The sequence below is a fragment of the Cynocephalus volans genome, chromosome 7, assembly GCF_027409185.1.
Source record: "Cynocephalus volans isolate mCynVol1 chromosome 7, mCynVol1.pri, whole genome shotgun sequence".
NCBI lineage: Eukaryota > Metazoa > Chordata > Mammalia > Dermoptera > Cynocephalidae > Cynocephalus > Cynocephalus volans.
In genome coordinates, this window is record NC_084466.1 from 59822907 (window position 1) to 59836878 (window position 13972).

Below are 13972 nucleotides of genomic sequence, written 5' to 3' on the forward strand. Positions count from 1 at the left end.
AAACAGGCATTGATATTCAACTCTGTACCCCACAAATATGTATTACATTTCAATAAAATGAAAATAAATAAATAAAACTGCATTGTAATTATTTATGTACACACCTGTCTCTCTCCATATGTAGATAATTACTAACTTTAGGAAAAACAAGATATATGCAAGGGAAAATGATTGTAGTATATGAAATGGCTTTGCTGTTTATACTCCTTATGCTGTCATAATGTAAACATTTAGTACAGCTTTAAACAAAATTATTATATAACCATTTAGGAAGAATGGAGGATGGAAGTATGCACTGTAGCAAAAAGAGAGGTTGTGAAAAAACTAAACCTTAATTTTCCATGTAGGAAAGCAATAGATAACTCCTAACACTGAAAAATAAATCAAGAAATATCAATAAGTATATTGTTTAGTGACATAGAGGTAAATACCAAAAGAAACAGCTAAGAGTTGAAAGTGATAGCCTCTGGGGAGTGAGAAGTGGGTAATGGGAGACTTTCATTGAACCAAGAACAGGAGACTGGTATTTTTCATAAATGCTTTGAAAAACTATCTGGCTCAAGATTTATGCATGTTTAACACTGGTAAAAATTCAAACAAAAATAAGTAAGTGAAGGAAAGCAAGCATTGCTATGATCTCCCTCCACCTTCTCAGAATGGCTTCTGGAGACAGAGCCAAGCCTGGTTTCATCCATGGAAGAGATGCAAATCAATAGCAATGAAATTGGGCACCTTTGAGAATGAAGTACTACTAACCACTCTCGGTTAAGCATGATACTCAGGGCCACTCTGTTCCTGAAAGTGTTTTCATTTGCAAAATGGCTTGTGACCATTAGGAAAAACTTGGGTACTTTTCATTGAAAAGGGTTGTCATTTCCTGGACATTTGGCAACAAGTACAATGCTCCTGACGTCCTAAGGGAAACTTTCAGGGAGGCTTGCTGTGAGCTATTGCCCAACTGCTTTGATTCATCTCTTTGAAAATATAAACTGTTCCCTAAGAGGTGATTCACTTGCAAATAATGTACAAAAGCTAAATGTTATAAACCAAAGGTATGAAATGAGAGGGATCTTTGTAACTTGTCTCCCTAAACATTCAACCAAATCACTTACTGGGTTAGAGGAATCTCATAATGTACACCCCAGAAGCATAAGCAGCTGTGTAATCAAGTAAGTTTTTAAATAACATACTGAGATAGTAAGAAATTTAACATTTCCCCCTAAGGAAAAATTCCAAGGAAATTTTTAAATGAAACTTTGCTTAAAATATAAACACAATAATAAATAATACACTTAATCATCTTTTGTAGGATTTTAATGATTTAAATATGGCAGCAAGCCCTTTGGAGGGAGGGGAAGCTTCAAGTAAATAAGGTCAGATTAAGTGACCATGAGTTCCCCAATGTGCCAATCTCTAATTATGTTAAAATATCCATGGAAATGTAATGAGATGGAAAATAACATATTTGCCAAACTTCCTTTAAGAGAAATTATAGTATGCAGCTTAATGAAATATTTTCCTCCAAACTTTTTATTTTGAAATTTTTCAAACCCACAGAAAACTTAAAAGAATAGAATACAAAAACCCATATATCCTTCACCTGGATTTTGCCAATTGTTAAGATTTTACCACATTTGTGTTCTTGCTCTCACTTAATCTTTCTTTCTCTCTCTGTGGTGTTTGCACACACATATGCATGTCTTTTGCCCCCCAAAACATTTGGAAATAAGTTGTACATATTTTTTAACTTTATCTCTTAAGTATCTCAGCAAGCATCCCCTAAGAATAGGAACAGTCTCCTTCACAACCACAATACCATTATGATACTTAAGAAAATTAATATTAATTCAATAACATCATGTAATATATATAGTCCATATTTAACTTTTCTAATCAGGCTTTATAGTTGTTTTCATGTTGTTTTCTGCTCGAGGATCCAATCAAGTCTCACACATTGCATTTGGTTGTTACATCTCCGGAAGGAATGCTTAAATAAGACACAATGGGTGATCCTACAATCAGGTGGCATACCCCAGTAATACTGATGACTTCCCAGGAAGATGGGTCCAGTTAATTGTGGGCTCAGCTTTTGTTTTGCTAAGGGGATACAAGTATGAGGCTAAAACCGAATGGTGGTAGAGCAACACAGAAGGGATTACCTTCTTAAAACCAATGTTCCTATAAATGTTTTAACACTTATTTAAAAGTAAGGCTGAGAGTACAGAGTACATCATGGATAACAACCTCAAGTTTTAAGAAGTGACCAACTACTAGCATTCCCAGGATACCATATTATTAAGCTGTTCAAAGTTACCTTGGCTTGACCCTAGGTTTAGGAAAATAATGAACAATACTGTTTTTAACTTAGCAATAAGTTGACAGTAAGAATAACAGTAGAAAAATTACCTCTTCTGTAGCTGCTCATCAGACATTTGCAGCTCCTCTTTTAAACGCATATACCTGTCTTCTCTCAGCAGCCTCGAGCCATCATACAGGCTCAGTTCTCGATCATGGATTAACCTAATAGGGTAAGAAGGCAGTAAGAAAACATTAATCAGTTTTGAACACTGAAGTTATTAGTGGTAGAATCAGTCAGTCAACACTTTAATCATGTCTATTATTACTGGCAACTGAGTCTAACAATTTTGTTAAACAACCTTTAAAATTTTCAAGTCAGGTAGTGCTGTTATACTTAGCAAAACTGGTGATTTCTGTACTGGAGGGGAATAGTTATAAATGCTAGATGTGGATAGGGAGAAGGAGTAGGTAGGGGAGGAAGAAGAAAGGGAAAGGAGGAGGAGGAGGGAGACAACAGAAACAGCTAAAGGAGTGGCTCAGGATAATCATGAGGTGCATATTAATGAACAAGGCAGTTGGTGCATAGCACCTTGAGTCTAAGGTAACTCTTTAAGGGGTGGTATTATCAAAATATTTCTATCTTTGTAATTACAGGATTTAAAATATCAAAAATCTTCATAATGAAATAACTATATTGCTATTTCATTTGCCAACTTTGATGGTGACCTAACCATCCAAACCACTAAGAGCACTGTCTTCCAGATGTTGCAAACGTCAAAAAGCACTGTTCTAGATCTTATACCTACCCCTAGGTCTCCTGATGCCCATGTTAGAGTTGCCCCACACAACCTCCATTCTGTAAGCACTGAGGGGAGGGGAGTCTGGATAACGTAGAGGTTAGAAGCATGGGCTGTTGAATCAGTCAGACCTGGGTTCAACTCCAGCTCTGCACCTTACTAGCTGGATGACTGGGAAGGGAGACAACTACTCCATCTCTCTAAGCTTATATCTTTTATAGAATTAAGGCAATAATACCAACCTCACGATGTTGCTGTGAAATTAAATAGCTAATGTAAAGCACATGCTTAGTATAGTTGTTCTCAGTCTTGGCTGTACGTTAGAATATTCTGAGAAGTGTTTAAAAACACCAATGTTCAGACCTCAGCCTGGACCAATTATATCAGAATTTGTGGAGGTGGAGCCCAGTTATCAGTATTTTCTAATTCCCATCCCACGAGGTGATTCCAAGGTTAAGAATCTGTGAAGCACTGGCTTAACACAATACCCAGCACAAAGTCCTCAATCAATGGTAGGTGCTGCTGCTACTATTACTACTTGGCCAAACGTGCAAGAGACAGCCAGTAAAAGGGGACTAAGTATTATTTTGTGTCTGCAGTTGCCTGTTTGGGAGAGAAAAATATTGTAAATCTATGGAATGTTTATGATAAATCACTGAAAGTTTGTGACTATTATCTTTAAATGCTCTTAAATCTAATCAGGACTCACACAATGTATTTCGAATCTTCAATTATACTTGGTATCTGTATCTTGTCAAGGACACAGTGAAGCTGTGACTTGGACAAATTATAGAAAGTTCAACTGTGTGACTTGCTGCATATATAAATCCACACATATAAAGTCTTTAAAAATTACTACTGAAAAGTTTTCTTTTTTCATCTCTTACACAGAAAAATTTGCTATGGCAGTAGCTCTTCCCCAAATGTCCATGATCTGGAGTATTACTGTACTTTATTTATACCAATAAAAAATTTACCATTCTACTTGGATGTAGAATCATGAGTTTCTCAGAATCTATATAACCCAGTTTTAAAAAAACAAAACTTCTAGAGTACCATGTCTACTGCTTAAGTCAGCAAGTTGTGTGTGTGTGCATGCATGTGCGCACATTATGGGTTTTTCTGTGACTCATACAAACCTTTGCAATACAGCAAGTGTGCCTGTGTTGACCCGGTGAATGCCATCCAACAGGACCAGCTTGCCTTCCAGAGCAGCATTCACAAGGGGCGAGGAACGCCAGGCAGTGTCTCCATTTGGAAGAGTGTATCTCTGCTGTATGAGATCACGTGCTGTCATATCCTAAAACCAATCCCCACCACCCATCAAAGAATATACAGAATTAATTTTTAAGACATAGATGGTAGCTTATTTAGTTCTACAGAGTCACCTCTCTGAACATAACATTCCATACAACAACTGGGAAGTCATTTCCAATCCATCAAAGAAAAGATCTTCAAAAGCTATCTTTGGTCATTTGAAATTTTATCCTAATATTCATTCACATAATATAGTAAGAGTGAAGGGTTTTTTTTTTTTTTCCCCTTCTCCCTTTTATTTAGAATTTTCCTCTGCCTTTAAAATGTTTGTTTAGATAAGAGCAGTAATTTCCACCTGACTTTAATAGAAATTAACTTAATCAGCTTCACTCCTGCAGAGAACAAAATGTGTTGTTTCCATTTCAAAATGGGAGGTCATGCAAACTCAATATGCAGAGATATTAATCAATGTGTGTTTTCTTGCAGTTGATGCGTTCTCCTGAAAAACATGCTAGGGACCATCATAGTGACTCATGGTATTTGAAGAGGCTTGATAATGAAGGAAACTGAGGAGCACAGTCACCAGATGAGGTACAGGAATTGAGAAACAATAGCATGGTACTTACAAGCAATTGTTTAAAGCTCACACACAATGTGCTAACACTAAAATAGTGTAACAGACTTAAGCAAACTATTAATAGTTGTGGCATATAAAAGTCTATCTACTGTTAAAAACTTTGGTGCCATATAATATGAACATTTTTTTCTTACACGTATTAATGTTGAAGATGATAGTTTCTTTTCTGTTAGCTTCAGATAAATTTTGTGCTACTTACGTCAAACAAAATTTAAACTTTACAGTTACTTTTATCCAAAAATTTAGTGTCTTTTGTAAATTCTTTCATATCCACTCCAGGTTTTCAGCTGATAAAAAACTAATGAATTTGCTTATAATCACAATGGCAACAAATCTGTATGAAAATCAAGATTAGTGTTTACTGGGGTGGTTCATGGTGGGAAAGAGCTCATTCCCACTCAGCTTGCTACAGAACAGTAAATAAATTGCTCTGCAAGAAAAATAGGACAAAATCAAAGTAAGTGTTTGTGGGTCATTTCCATAATCAGATTATGAAAAAAATTAAGTATATATACATATGTGTACATATATACACATACATATATACACACACACATAAAATCTTTAAAAAGTTAACACAGAAAAGGTAAATTTGAAGAAAACTCTTGGAACTAACTTATTTCAGAAAATTATTTGCAACAGCATTGCATCACATATTGTCCTAGAAAATTAAACAAAAAACACAGTTTACCACAGTAGTTCAAAATCAAAGATACATATCAGAAACAGCTGGGGAACTTTCAGAACACACATAAACTTAGGTCCCATCATCATGAAGATTCTGATTGAGCAGGTCCAAGGTAGGGCCTATACCTGTTTTTTATTAAACTTTACAGTAGGTGATTCTGATACACTGTATGCCTCCCAGAAGACATTAAGTTATGAATCTGTTTCATTAATTTACACCCCCTTCCATATTTTCACAGGGTTTATGCGATTGCACAAGGATATACAAAATATGCAACAAAATGGCATAAATTAAAAGTAAGGTGAAAAAATGAAGGGGAAAATAAAGGAAAAAGTAGGCCTGTTTTCTTTAAGCACTTCTATTGGACTTCAGAGAGGCAGCATGATGAAGGTATCCCAGTGGTACTATATTTCCAAAGAAATGGATGGATGTTGAGTTTGAAAATCCCATCTCAGACTGAAAACAGACAATATCCTGGCCCAATTCATCTCAGGAGTCTTTTGCCTGGGTCCAGGAAAAGAAGATGAGGAATGTCATAACTCTGGTATAAGACGCTCAGACTCAAGAAGCTGAAGCTAGCAACTGGTAAAATTTTTTTGTTTTTTAATTTCAATGGAGAGAATTCCTCATTCTCATACCAATATATCCTGAATCACCATTCTGTGCACCATACGAAAATGCACTACTTCATTTGGTCATGATTCCAAAGTACTTTTACAGCTTTTTAATTCACACAATGTCAACAGTACTTGCTTTATACAAGTAAGTAAACATTTACTAATAGAGATGATGAGAAATACAACTAATACATAGGGCTCCTCTTTTCTAACATAGCAGTTGGAGACTCCCTTATATTTACTGATGTAAAATGAAATGATTATTTGTTGCTACATGACAAACTCTAACAGATCAATATAGCTCAATGCTGTTAATGCCAACCAGAACTACAGACCAGAAATATTCCTCCTTTTTTCAATCTATGAAGGTGTAGAAAATGGAAAATATTTGGCATTTATTAGAAAACTAGCTCAGTTCAGTTTTATCACCTAAACTCTATGCCTACCATCATGTTAGAAAAAGCCATTCATCATTTCTAATGTATCTTTGCATTAAAATAAAAACCTTTCTGAGAGTGGAAAAAAAAGCTTTCCCTTTAATACAAGCTGTTGGTTTTCATAATTAAGACCCCATATTGAAAAATAAAAATTCCAGCTTTTCCTTGAAAAGATAATTGGCCCTACTTTCCCTAATATTAGTTATACTCAAGTTATTTTCAATTGAATGAAAGTGTAAGGACACCAAAGTAAAACATAATCTTCACAGAACAATTGAACCTAATCAAATCTAATTAAGAGAACAGTTTCAGTACAGTCTGAATGGGTCAATGATATAAATTAATTTCAGGTAATAAGCTAACCTTTAAAACAGAATAACAACATTTTCAAATGTTTCTGTCTATAAAATATTTGGGTTTTAGTACCATGAAATTATTGTTTTAATATATTTATTTTAACATATACTGTATTGTGGGGTTGTTAAAAATATATTATCATTTCCTTATTCTTCCTGCCTACATGCACATCCCTATTAGCAAGTGGAAAGGCAAAAAAAAAAAAAAAAAAAAAAAAATTTTTTTTTAGAGAGTGCTTTTTTTAATAGCATTTTGAAAACACACTAATAAAAATCATGAAAAATGAATGCCCCTGTTTTTGTATATGTTATTCTTATCCCTGAAACCTTTGAACTCAGAATAAAAATAGCACTGATATCACAAAGCCTGAACCATTTCCTCTTACTGCACTTCCTTAAAATTTTTTAAATAACAGGACATGAAATCAAATTCTTTAGAGCTACCACTGTCTAACCTTCAACACCTCACCTTCATTCAGATCCCTGGAAAACATTCATATATCTACTAAGATTCTGTGTCATTTGGAATTACGCTCTTTTGATTTGCAACAGAGAAACACCACTAAAAAAAAAAGTTTTATTAAAATGAGAAGTATAACTACATGAACTGTATCACAGAATATAAATTTGAATCTTAAAGCAATTACCTGCCTTAAACATTTTTAGCACCTTTCAATGGTCTGAGCTAATTTGTCTGAGATTCACTTGAGAAATCTGAATATAAGTCATTATTAGCTCAATAAAATAACTGCATAAAGTGGTTGTGTGTAGAGTGGCTAGTGGCTAGAATAAGATTAGAATTAGTTTTCTAAAATATAATGTCATATAAAAAGAAAACTGAAAATATTATAGTAAATTTTTAGTGTATAAAGACATTTGAGCTATATTCTCTTTATATATGAATACTGATAGAAAAGTAAAATTTTACATTATAATGCATACATAATCTTTCCAGCAGTGAATTAAAATATTTATAACAAAAATAGGATATCAAAATATATAGAGTATGGCCTCAACCTGGTTAAAAAATACATATTTCTTTTTTTTTTCTTTTTTTTTTTTTTTGTCTTTTTCGTGACCAGGCACTCAGCCAGTGAGTGCACGGGCCATTTCTATATAGGATCCGAACCCGCGGCGGGAGCGTCGCCGCGCTCCCAGTGCCGCACTCTCCTGAGTGCGCCACGGGCTCAGCCCAAAAAAATACATATTTCTACCACATATATGAACCCAGAAGAGTTTCAGAAAATATTTAAGTTGGCTTGCAAAACTATGTTTAATATACTATATTTTAAAATTAAACATAAGTGGATAAAGAAAACTAAATAAGGGAATATGAAACCAAGAAAGGAAAAGATTATACACAAAATGTGTACCATAAGAACAATAAAAAATTTGAATCTAATCTCTATAATACCCAACATAAAAAGTAACATTAAGCAAAAAGTAACAAAATCAGAAGCAGCACACAATTCCTGATAATGAGGTTGAGAAAAATTTGTCCTATGTATCATATCATCATATAAAGAAGTAACAATAATTATAGCAGCTAATACTTATGGAACGTTTACTAGGAGCTAAGTACTTTACATATATTAATTCACATTTTCCTTAAAACCATAAGAGACGGGTACAGGTATTGTTTTCATGTTACAGATGAGAAGACTGAGGTAAGAAGAGGTTAAACAGCTTACCCAATCAAGGACACAACAGCTAGTAAGCAGAGGAGCCAGGTTGTCCTCAAGAATATTATTACAACAAACACAACAGCAAATTTCAGTAAAAGAAATTCCATAGGGAAAGACCTGTTCTTAATTAATCAATCAACAGATAGACTGTAGAATTAATATAGGAAAGTACCAATTATACACCTCTCAGGATAGCTTCACAAATCATTTAACTTCTGATTGAAGTCCCAATGAACCTCTTTGAGAAGATCTGAAAAGCAGTGACTATGATGCTACCCACTCCATAAAGACCCCAAATACAGCCAGTTTCCATTGCTGTTTTAAAATATATTTAAATATAGTTATAAAAAATTGAAATAAAAATGCTTTAGTTAACAGTAACTATGTCAATAGGTGCATATTATTCTTCATTGTCTTATTTCTTAATTAAAAATATAAACAGTGGGCATTTAATTTTTTTTTGATTGGACTAAATAAGCATTATTAAGATTTTGTTTTCCAAAAGAAACCAGCTGGAATTCTGTAGGATTTCCAGGTCTACCTCACATTAGTTTTGCTTGCTTAAGTTTTGCTTATCCTACCCCCCCCCAAAAAAAAAAAAAAATCCTAACAGTAGTATAAACACTAGGAAAATCTGGAATTTTAGTGAACTTTGCAATAAGGGATTAATTATGTCCATACCTATTAATGACAAAATACTGCATAAATATTACATAAACACAGAATGTTAATAGTTTTTAGGTCCATTCATAGAAACGAACCCATTATTTACAGAGTCTGAACATGCTCAGTGAGCAGAACACAAGGCATGCTGCCCAACATTCTTCTGTGCTGTTTATGTTTGATCTAAAAAATCTCTCATTTTACATATATTGTAAAATTATTTGTAAACTCTTCCATGCTTCTCCCTCAAGTTCCTTTTTCAAAGAATTATTTTAACCTGTTACATATAAAATAAATATTCCCTTTAACGCACACGATGAGATGTTGACATTACAAGCGTATCATGATTGTTTTAAGTTACTCTGCTATCGATTGGGAAGAAGTTGACTTTGAATCGTTTATAGCCCTATTCGTTGTAACCTCTGGAATCTATTTCAAGATGATCTGCTCTAGTTAATGATTTATTCTATGAAGACAGAACAAAATTCTCTGGTTGAAGCTAAGCAGAAGTCAAATTCACTATCTTACAATCAACTCAACCAAAGGACATCTTAAGTTGCAAAATAAAATTAAAAGCCAAAGTCAGTATAGGTGCAAATAATATCTATTCAATGAAGATACCTAACCAAATACCCTCCTACTATCCTTTCTGTACTACAAAGTCTACAAAACTAGAAACATCATTTCTTAATACCTTTGCAGTTAGAGTTCTGTAAGTAACCCAGGTTCTACCAAGTATTGTCACAAACAGGAGCCTGGGAAGATGGCAGTGAGTAAAGAGAGCTGCTCTTCTAGGGCCGCTACAGCTGAAGTTCTCCTGGCTCTGTTGTTCCTGACTGGGTAAAATCTAAACTCCATTTTCTGTCTCTCCCAGAAATTCTGTAAGTTAGCTAATACCCTGTAATAAATATCCCCCACTATCAGATAGTTCAAATGGATACTATTGTCCACAATAAAAACCACAACTTAAGGAAGATGAAATTGAAAAAACCAACTTATTAAATCTTTTGAAGAAAATGTCCACAGACAACTAAGTATATTAAAAAAGTAAGAAGAGTTTCAAAAAGGAAGACAAAAAGCAGAGATACTACAGAGTAAAACCCCAGCGCACACAAACTAAAGAACAACATTTTATTCAAATGCTTCTGCAAACTTTGCTGCATTTTATTACAAATATTTGACTGTAGAAGAACAGGTGGGAGAGGAGCAATAAGCTCTACTTTAAATATCTGTAATAATATTTGCCTTATAAAGAATAAGTTTTTAAAAGCAAGTAACAAGATATAAAATCAAGATTTGTGTAAGAACTAATAATAGTCCAGTATTTGGTAAAGATACCTAGAGTAGATATGGCATTTGACCACACTACACAACACTCAGATCCCTGCTAGTCAGCCAGTGTGGGAGGTAGCACATTTGAAAGAATGGGTACAGAATGAGGAAAGTTGGGTTTCGATTCCAATTCTGTGACTTCCTTATTATGTGATAAATTAGTAAAATACCTTTAGAATTAAATGAGATAATGCCTGGCACGTAGTGGGTATTTAATAAATGAAAGCTGAATCTGAACCAACTGAGGAAACAAAATATAAAATATGTTAAAATTTAAATACAACAATAAGTCTTAGTTAACAGTTCGGGATAATAATGGAAGTGACATAATGCTAGATACAATTAAATGACAAAAAAATTCTTATCTTAGAACTTAAAGAAAAGGTAATATTGAAGCAGGTAGGATAAGTAAAGAAAAGCTGACAAAAGAGGTCAGATTTGAGCTTGTCATTTAAAAATAATCTAAATTTTTCAAATATATTTATTCATTCATTATATTATATATATGTAATAGAGAGAGAATGTCTATCGCATGCAAGTCATTTTTCCAGGTGCTGAGGATACAGTGGTAAAAAAGATAAACATAGACCTAAAATATTCCAGTGGGAAGAGAACAAAAATAGACAAAGGAAAGGAAATAGGAGGAAAGGAAGGAAGGGAAGGAGGAGACACAAGTAAGAAAATATCACATAGTGGTCAGTGCTACACAGAAAATATCTGGTAATGTCATTGCAAATGCCTTGACAGATCAAGGATGTTTTCTTTAAAGATATTCAAGTTGAGATTTGAATGTCAAGAGGTCTTGCAAAGATCAGGGGAAGAGTATTCCAGGCCGAGGGAACAGCCTGTGAAAATGCACTGAAGCAGAAAGAATCTAAACAGATTTAAGAAATGGAAAGTAACCAGCAAGACAAACACAATCAGCAGAGGGTCAAGGGAAGGAGAAGGCAGGAGAGGTGGGCATGGGTTGTGTCACATAGGGCAGTAGTTCTCAATCCTGACTGCCTGTTAGAACTAAAAAATACTTTAGTTCAGGTGCCATCTTAAGCCAATTACTTCAGACTGGTGGTGGGGCCTGGACATAAAGTTTTTCGAAGATCCTTGGTTGATTCCAATAGGCAGCCTCATTGACGGAGGGCTCACAAGCCAGGGTAAAAACATTTTATTTTATTCTAGATAAAAAGCTTTATTTCATTCTAAGTATGATCAGCAGCCATTGACAGATTCTAAGGAAGAAAATGATCTGATTTATGTTCTTAAAAGGTCATTCTCACTACTCTTTAGAGAATGGATAATGGAATGCAACATATTCTAATTAAATATCTACAAATGTTCAAGTGACATAAGTGATGCATTCTTAAAAAATCTATAAAGTAAAATTCCATATGGCAAATGCATTTTCCACCAGATTCTCAATAATAGGTACAGGGATGGTAGGTTAGAGTTATTGGAGATGCCCAATGATGGCTATAGTAGATCCTGAAAAGAGCAAATGGCAGAAGACTAATAATTGGCTGGGGGGGGGGGTGTGAAAAGGATAGGAGAAGGCTAAGAAATGTGCCATGGCCCCGAACTTGACAACTCTTGATTGCTTCATGGATCCCTTTTGGCACCTTCCTCACAAAACTTTCTCTGACTTCCTCCTCCATGGCAATCTGAACGTCTGTTCACTAGGTGAGAAAAAGGAAAGAGCTGATGGATCAAGGGAATCATTAAGGAGAAATGTCGAGTCTCCCGCCTGAAACAACATAGAAAAAGGTTTGCTAAGAATAATGAAATGGACAGGTTGAGCTCACAGGACAACCTTCCCCCTTGCCCACCTTCCCACCTATGTGACAGCATAATGGGCATCATTCCTCTCCTGTGCAAAGGTTGCCTGCCTGCAGCTACCTAAATTCAGGAAAGCTTAAGGGAACCATGGGAAATGAACAGAAAGAATCACAGGAGCTGGGCTGGCTAAGGCCCCTCCTCAGGTTTTTAATCTTTTAAGAGCAGTCAATAGAGTATAAAATCAGGATTTTAGCAGCTTCTACCACCTCAAATCCCCAGATACTTCAACTTCAAGTTCCTGGAGACAAAAGTTGAACTCTGTTAAAAATTACCTTTCAGGCTGGCCGGTTAGTTCAGTTGGTTAGAGCATGGGGCAGATAACCCCAAGGTCCAGGGTTTGATCCCTGCACCAGCCAGCCCCCCCCCCCCCACACACACATACACAGAAAAGAAAGTCACCTTTCCCTTTTCTGTCCTTTTTGGCTCTGTCTCTAAGGTTCCACCAAAGGACTTTCACTTCAAACAGCTCAAAAAGCCCTCTTTCTACTATATTGGCTTGCAAATCAGCAATAAAATTCCATGTTTTCAGAAAGTAGTGTGGCTACTGAATAACTGACTTTGTCAACAGGGAAAAAAATAGAAAGACAAGCATTTAGGAGTCATAAAAGGCAACTAGGTGATGTACTTCCTCTACATATATCAGAAGCGTGTATTTACCTTTTACTTCCAGGAATAAAATATGTTCACAAAATATGTTGTACTTACATAAATTTGTGAACTTTAAAATCAAATCAAGGTAATATCCTTCATTACTTTCTTTTTCAATATATTCCCTACAAGGATGGATCCTTAAAGATATATAAGTTCTTCACTAACCTCACTAATCTGTGGCAAACTCCTCACACTTGCAGTAGTCTTCAATGACCATAAAATTCCATGGACGCTTAAAATCTCAGTTCCCTAAGACTCCTAAAAAAAAATCACTATTAAATAAATTTAAAACAAAAGTATTGATTAATGGAGATAATCAAGAATAACAATGTGTTGTTACCAACAATACTTTGACTTCTTACAAAGTGCTCTTATTTTTGGCTTTATTCCACGGAGAATTCCTAAATTTGAAATTCTTTCCCTTTTCAAGTTTATGGATCATCAAGAATAATAATAGAAATACCTTTCAGGCTGGAGTTCCTTATTTGGTAGGATTCCTTGCTCAGTGTACTTTTACTTCTTCCTTGGGCTAATGGATTTGGCTTTAATATAATGTTTATTTTTATACACATGCCCAAAGGCCTCCTAGTGTGTTTCTGTAAATCTAATAAATGCCTCATGATAACTAAATTTGTTAAGATAATACAAGAGTCTTTGTCCGGTACTAAAAGAGTACACTGTTCCAATTAAATAAGGAATCGAGTAGATACTACACAAGTAATAT

General features: G+C 34.7%; 1 protein-coding gene across 6 annotated transcripts in view; it reads right to left on the bottom strand.

Moving 5' to 3' along the window:
• VWA8 (von Willebrand factor A domain containing 8) overlaps nt 1-13972 on the bottom strand; it is a 427373-nt gene that overhangs the window by 274217 nt on the left and 139184 nt on the right. For 5 of the 6 annotated variants that reach the window (XR_010024043.1, XM_063102175.1, XM_063102177.1 and 2 more), the window contains exons 13-14: nt 4235-4395; nt 2407-2520 (exon numbers count right to left, since the gene is read on the bottom strand). Coding sequence is in view for 5 of the 6 variants with exons in the window: in XM_063102175.1 (XP_062958245.1) it covers nt 2407-2520; nt 4235-4395 (275 nt within the window). In the remaining variant the exon portion in view is untranslated. The remainder of the gene's footprint in view (nt 1-2406; nt 2521-4234; nt 4396-13972) is intronic. The other variant, XM_063102173.1, reaches the window with a different exon arrangement.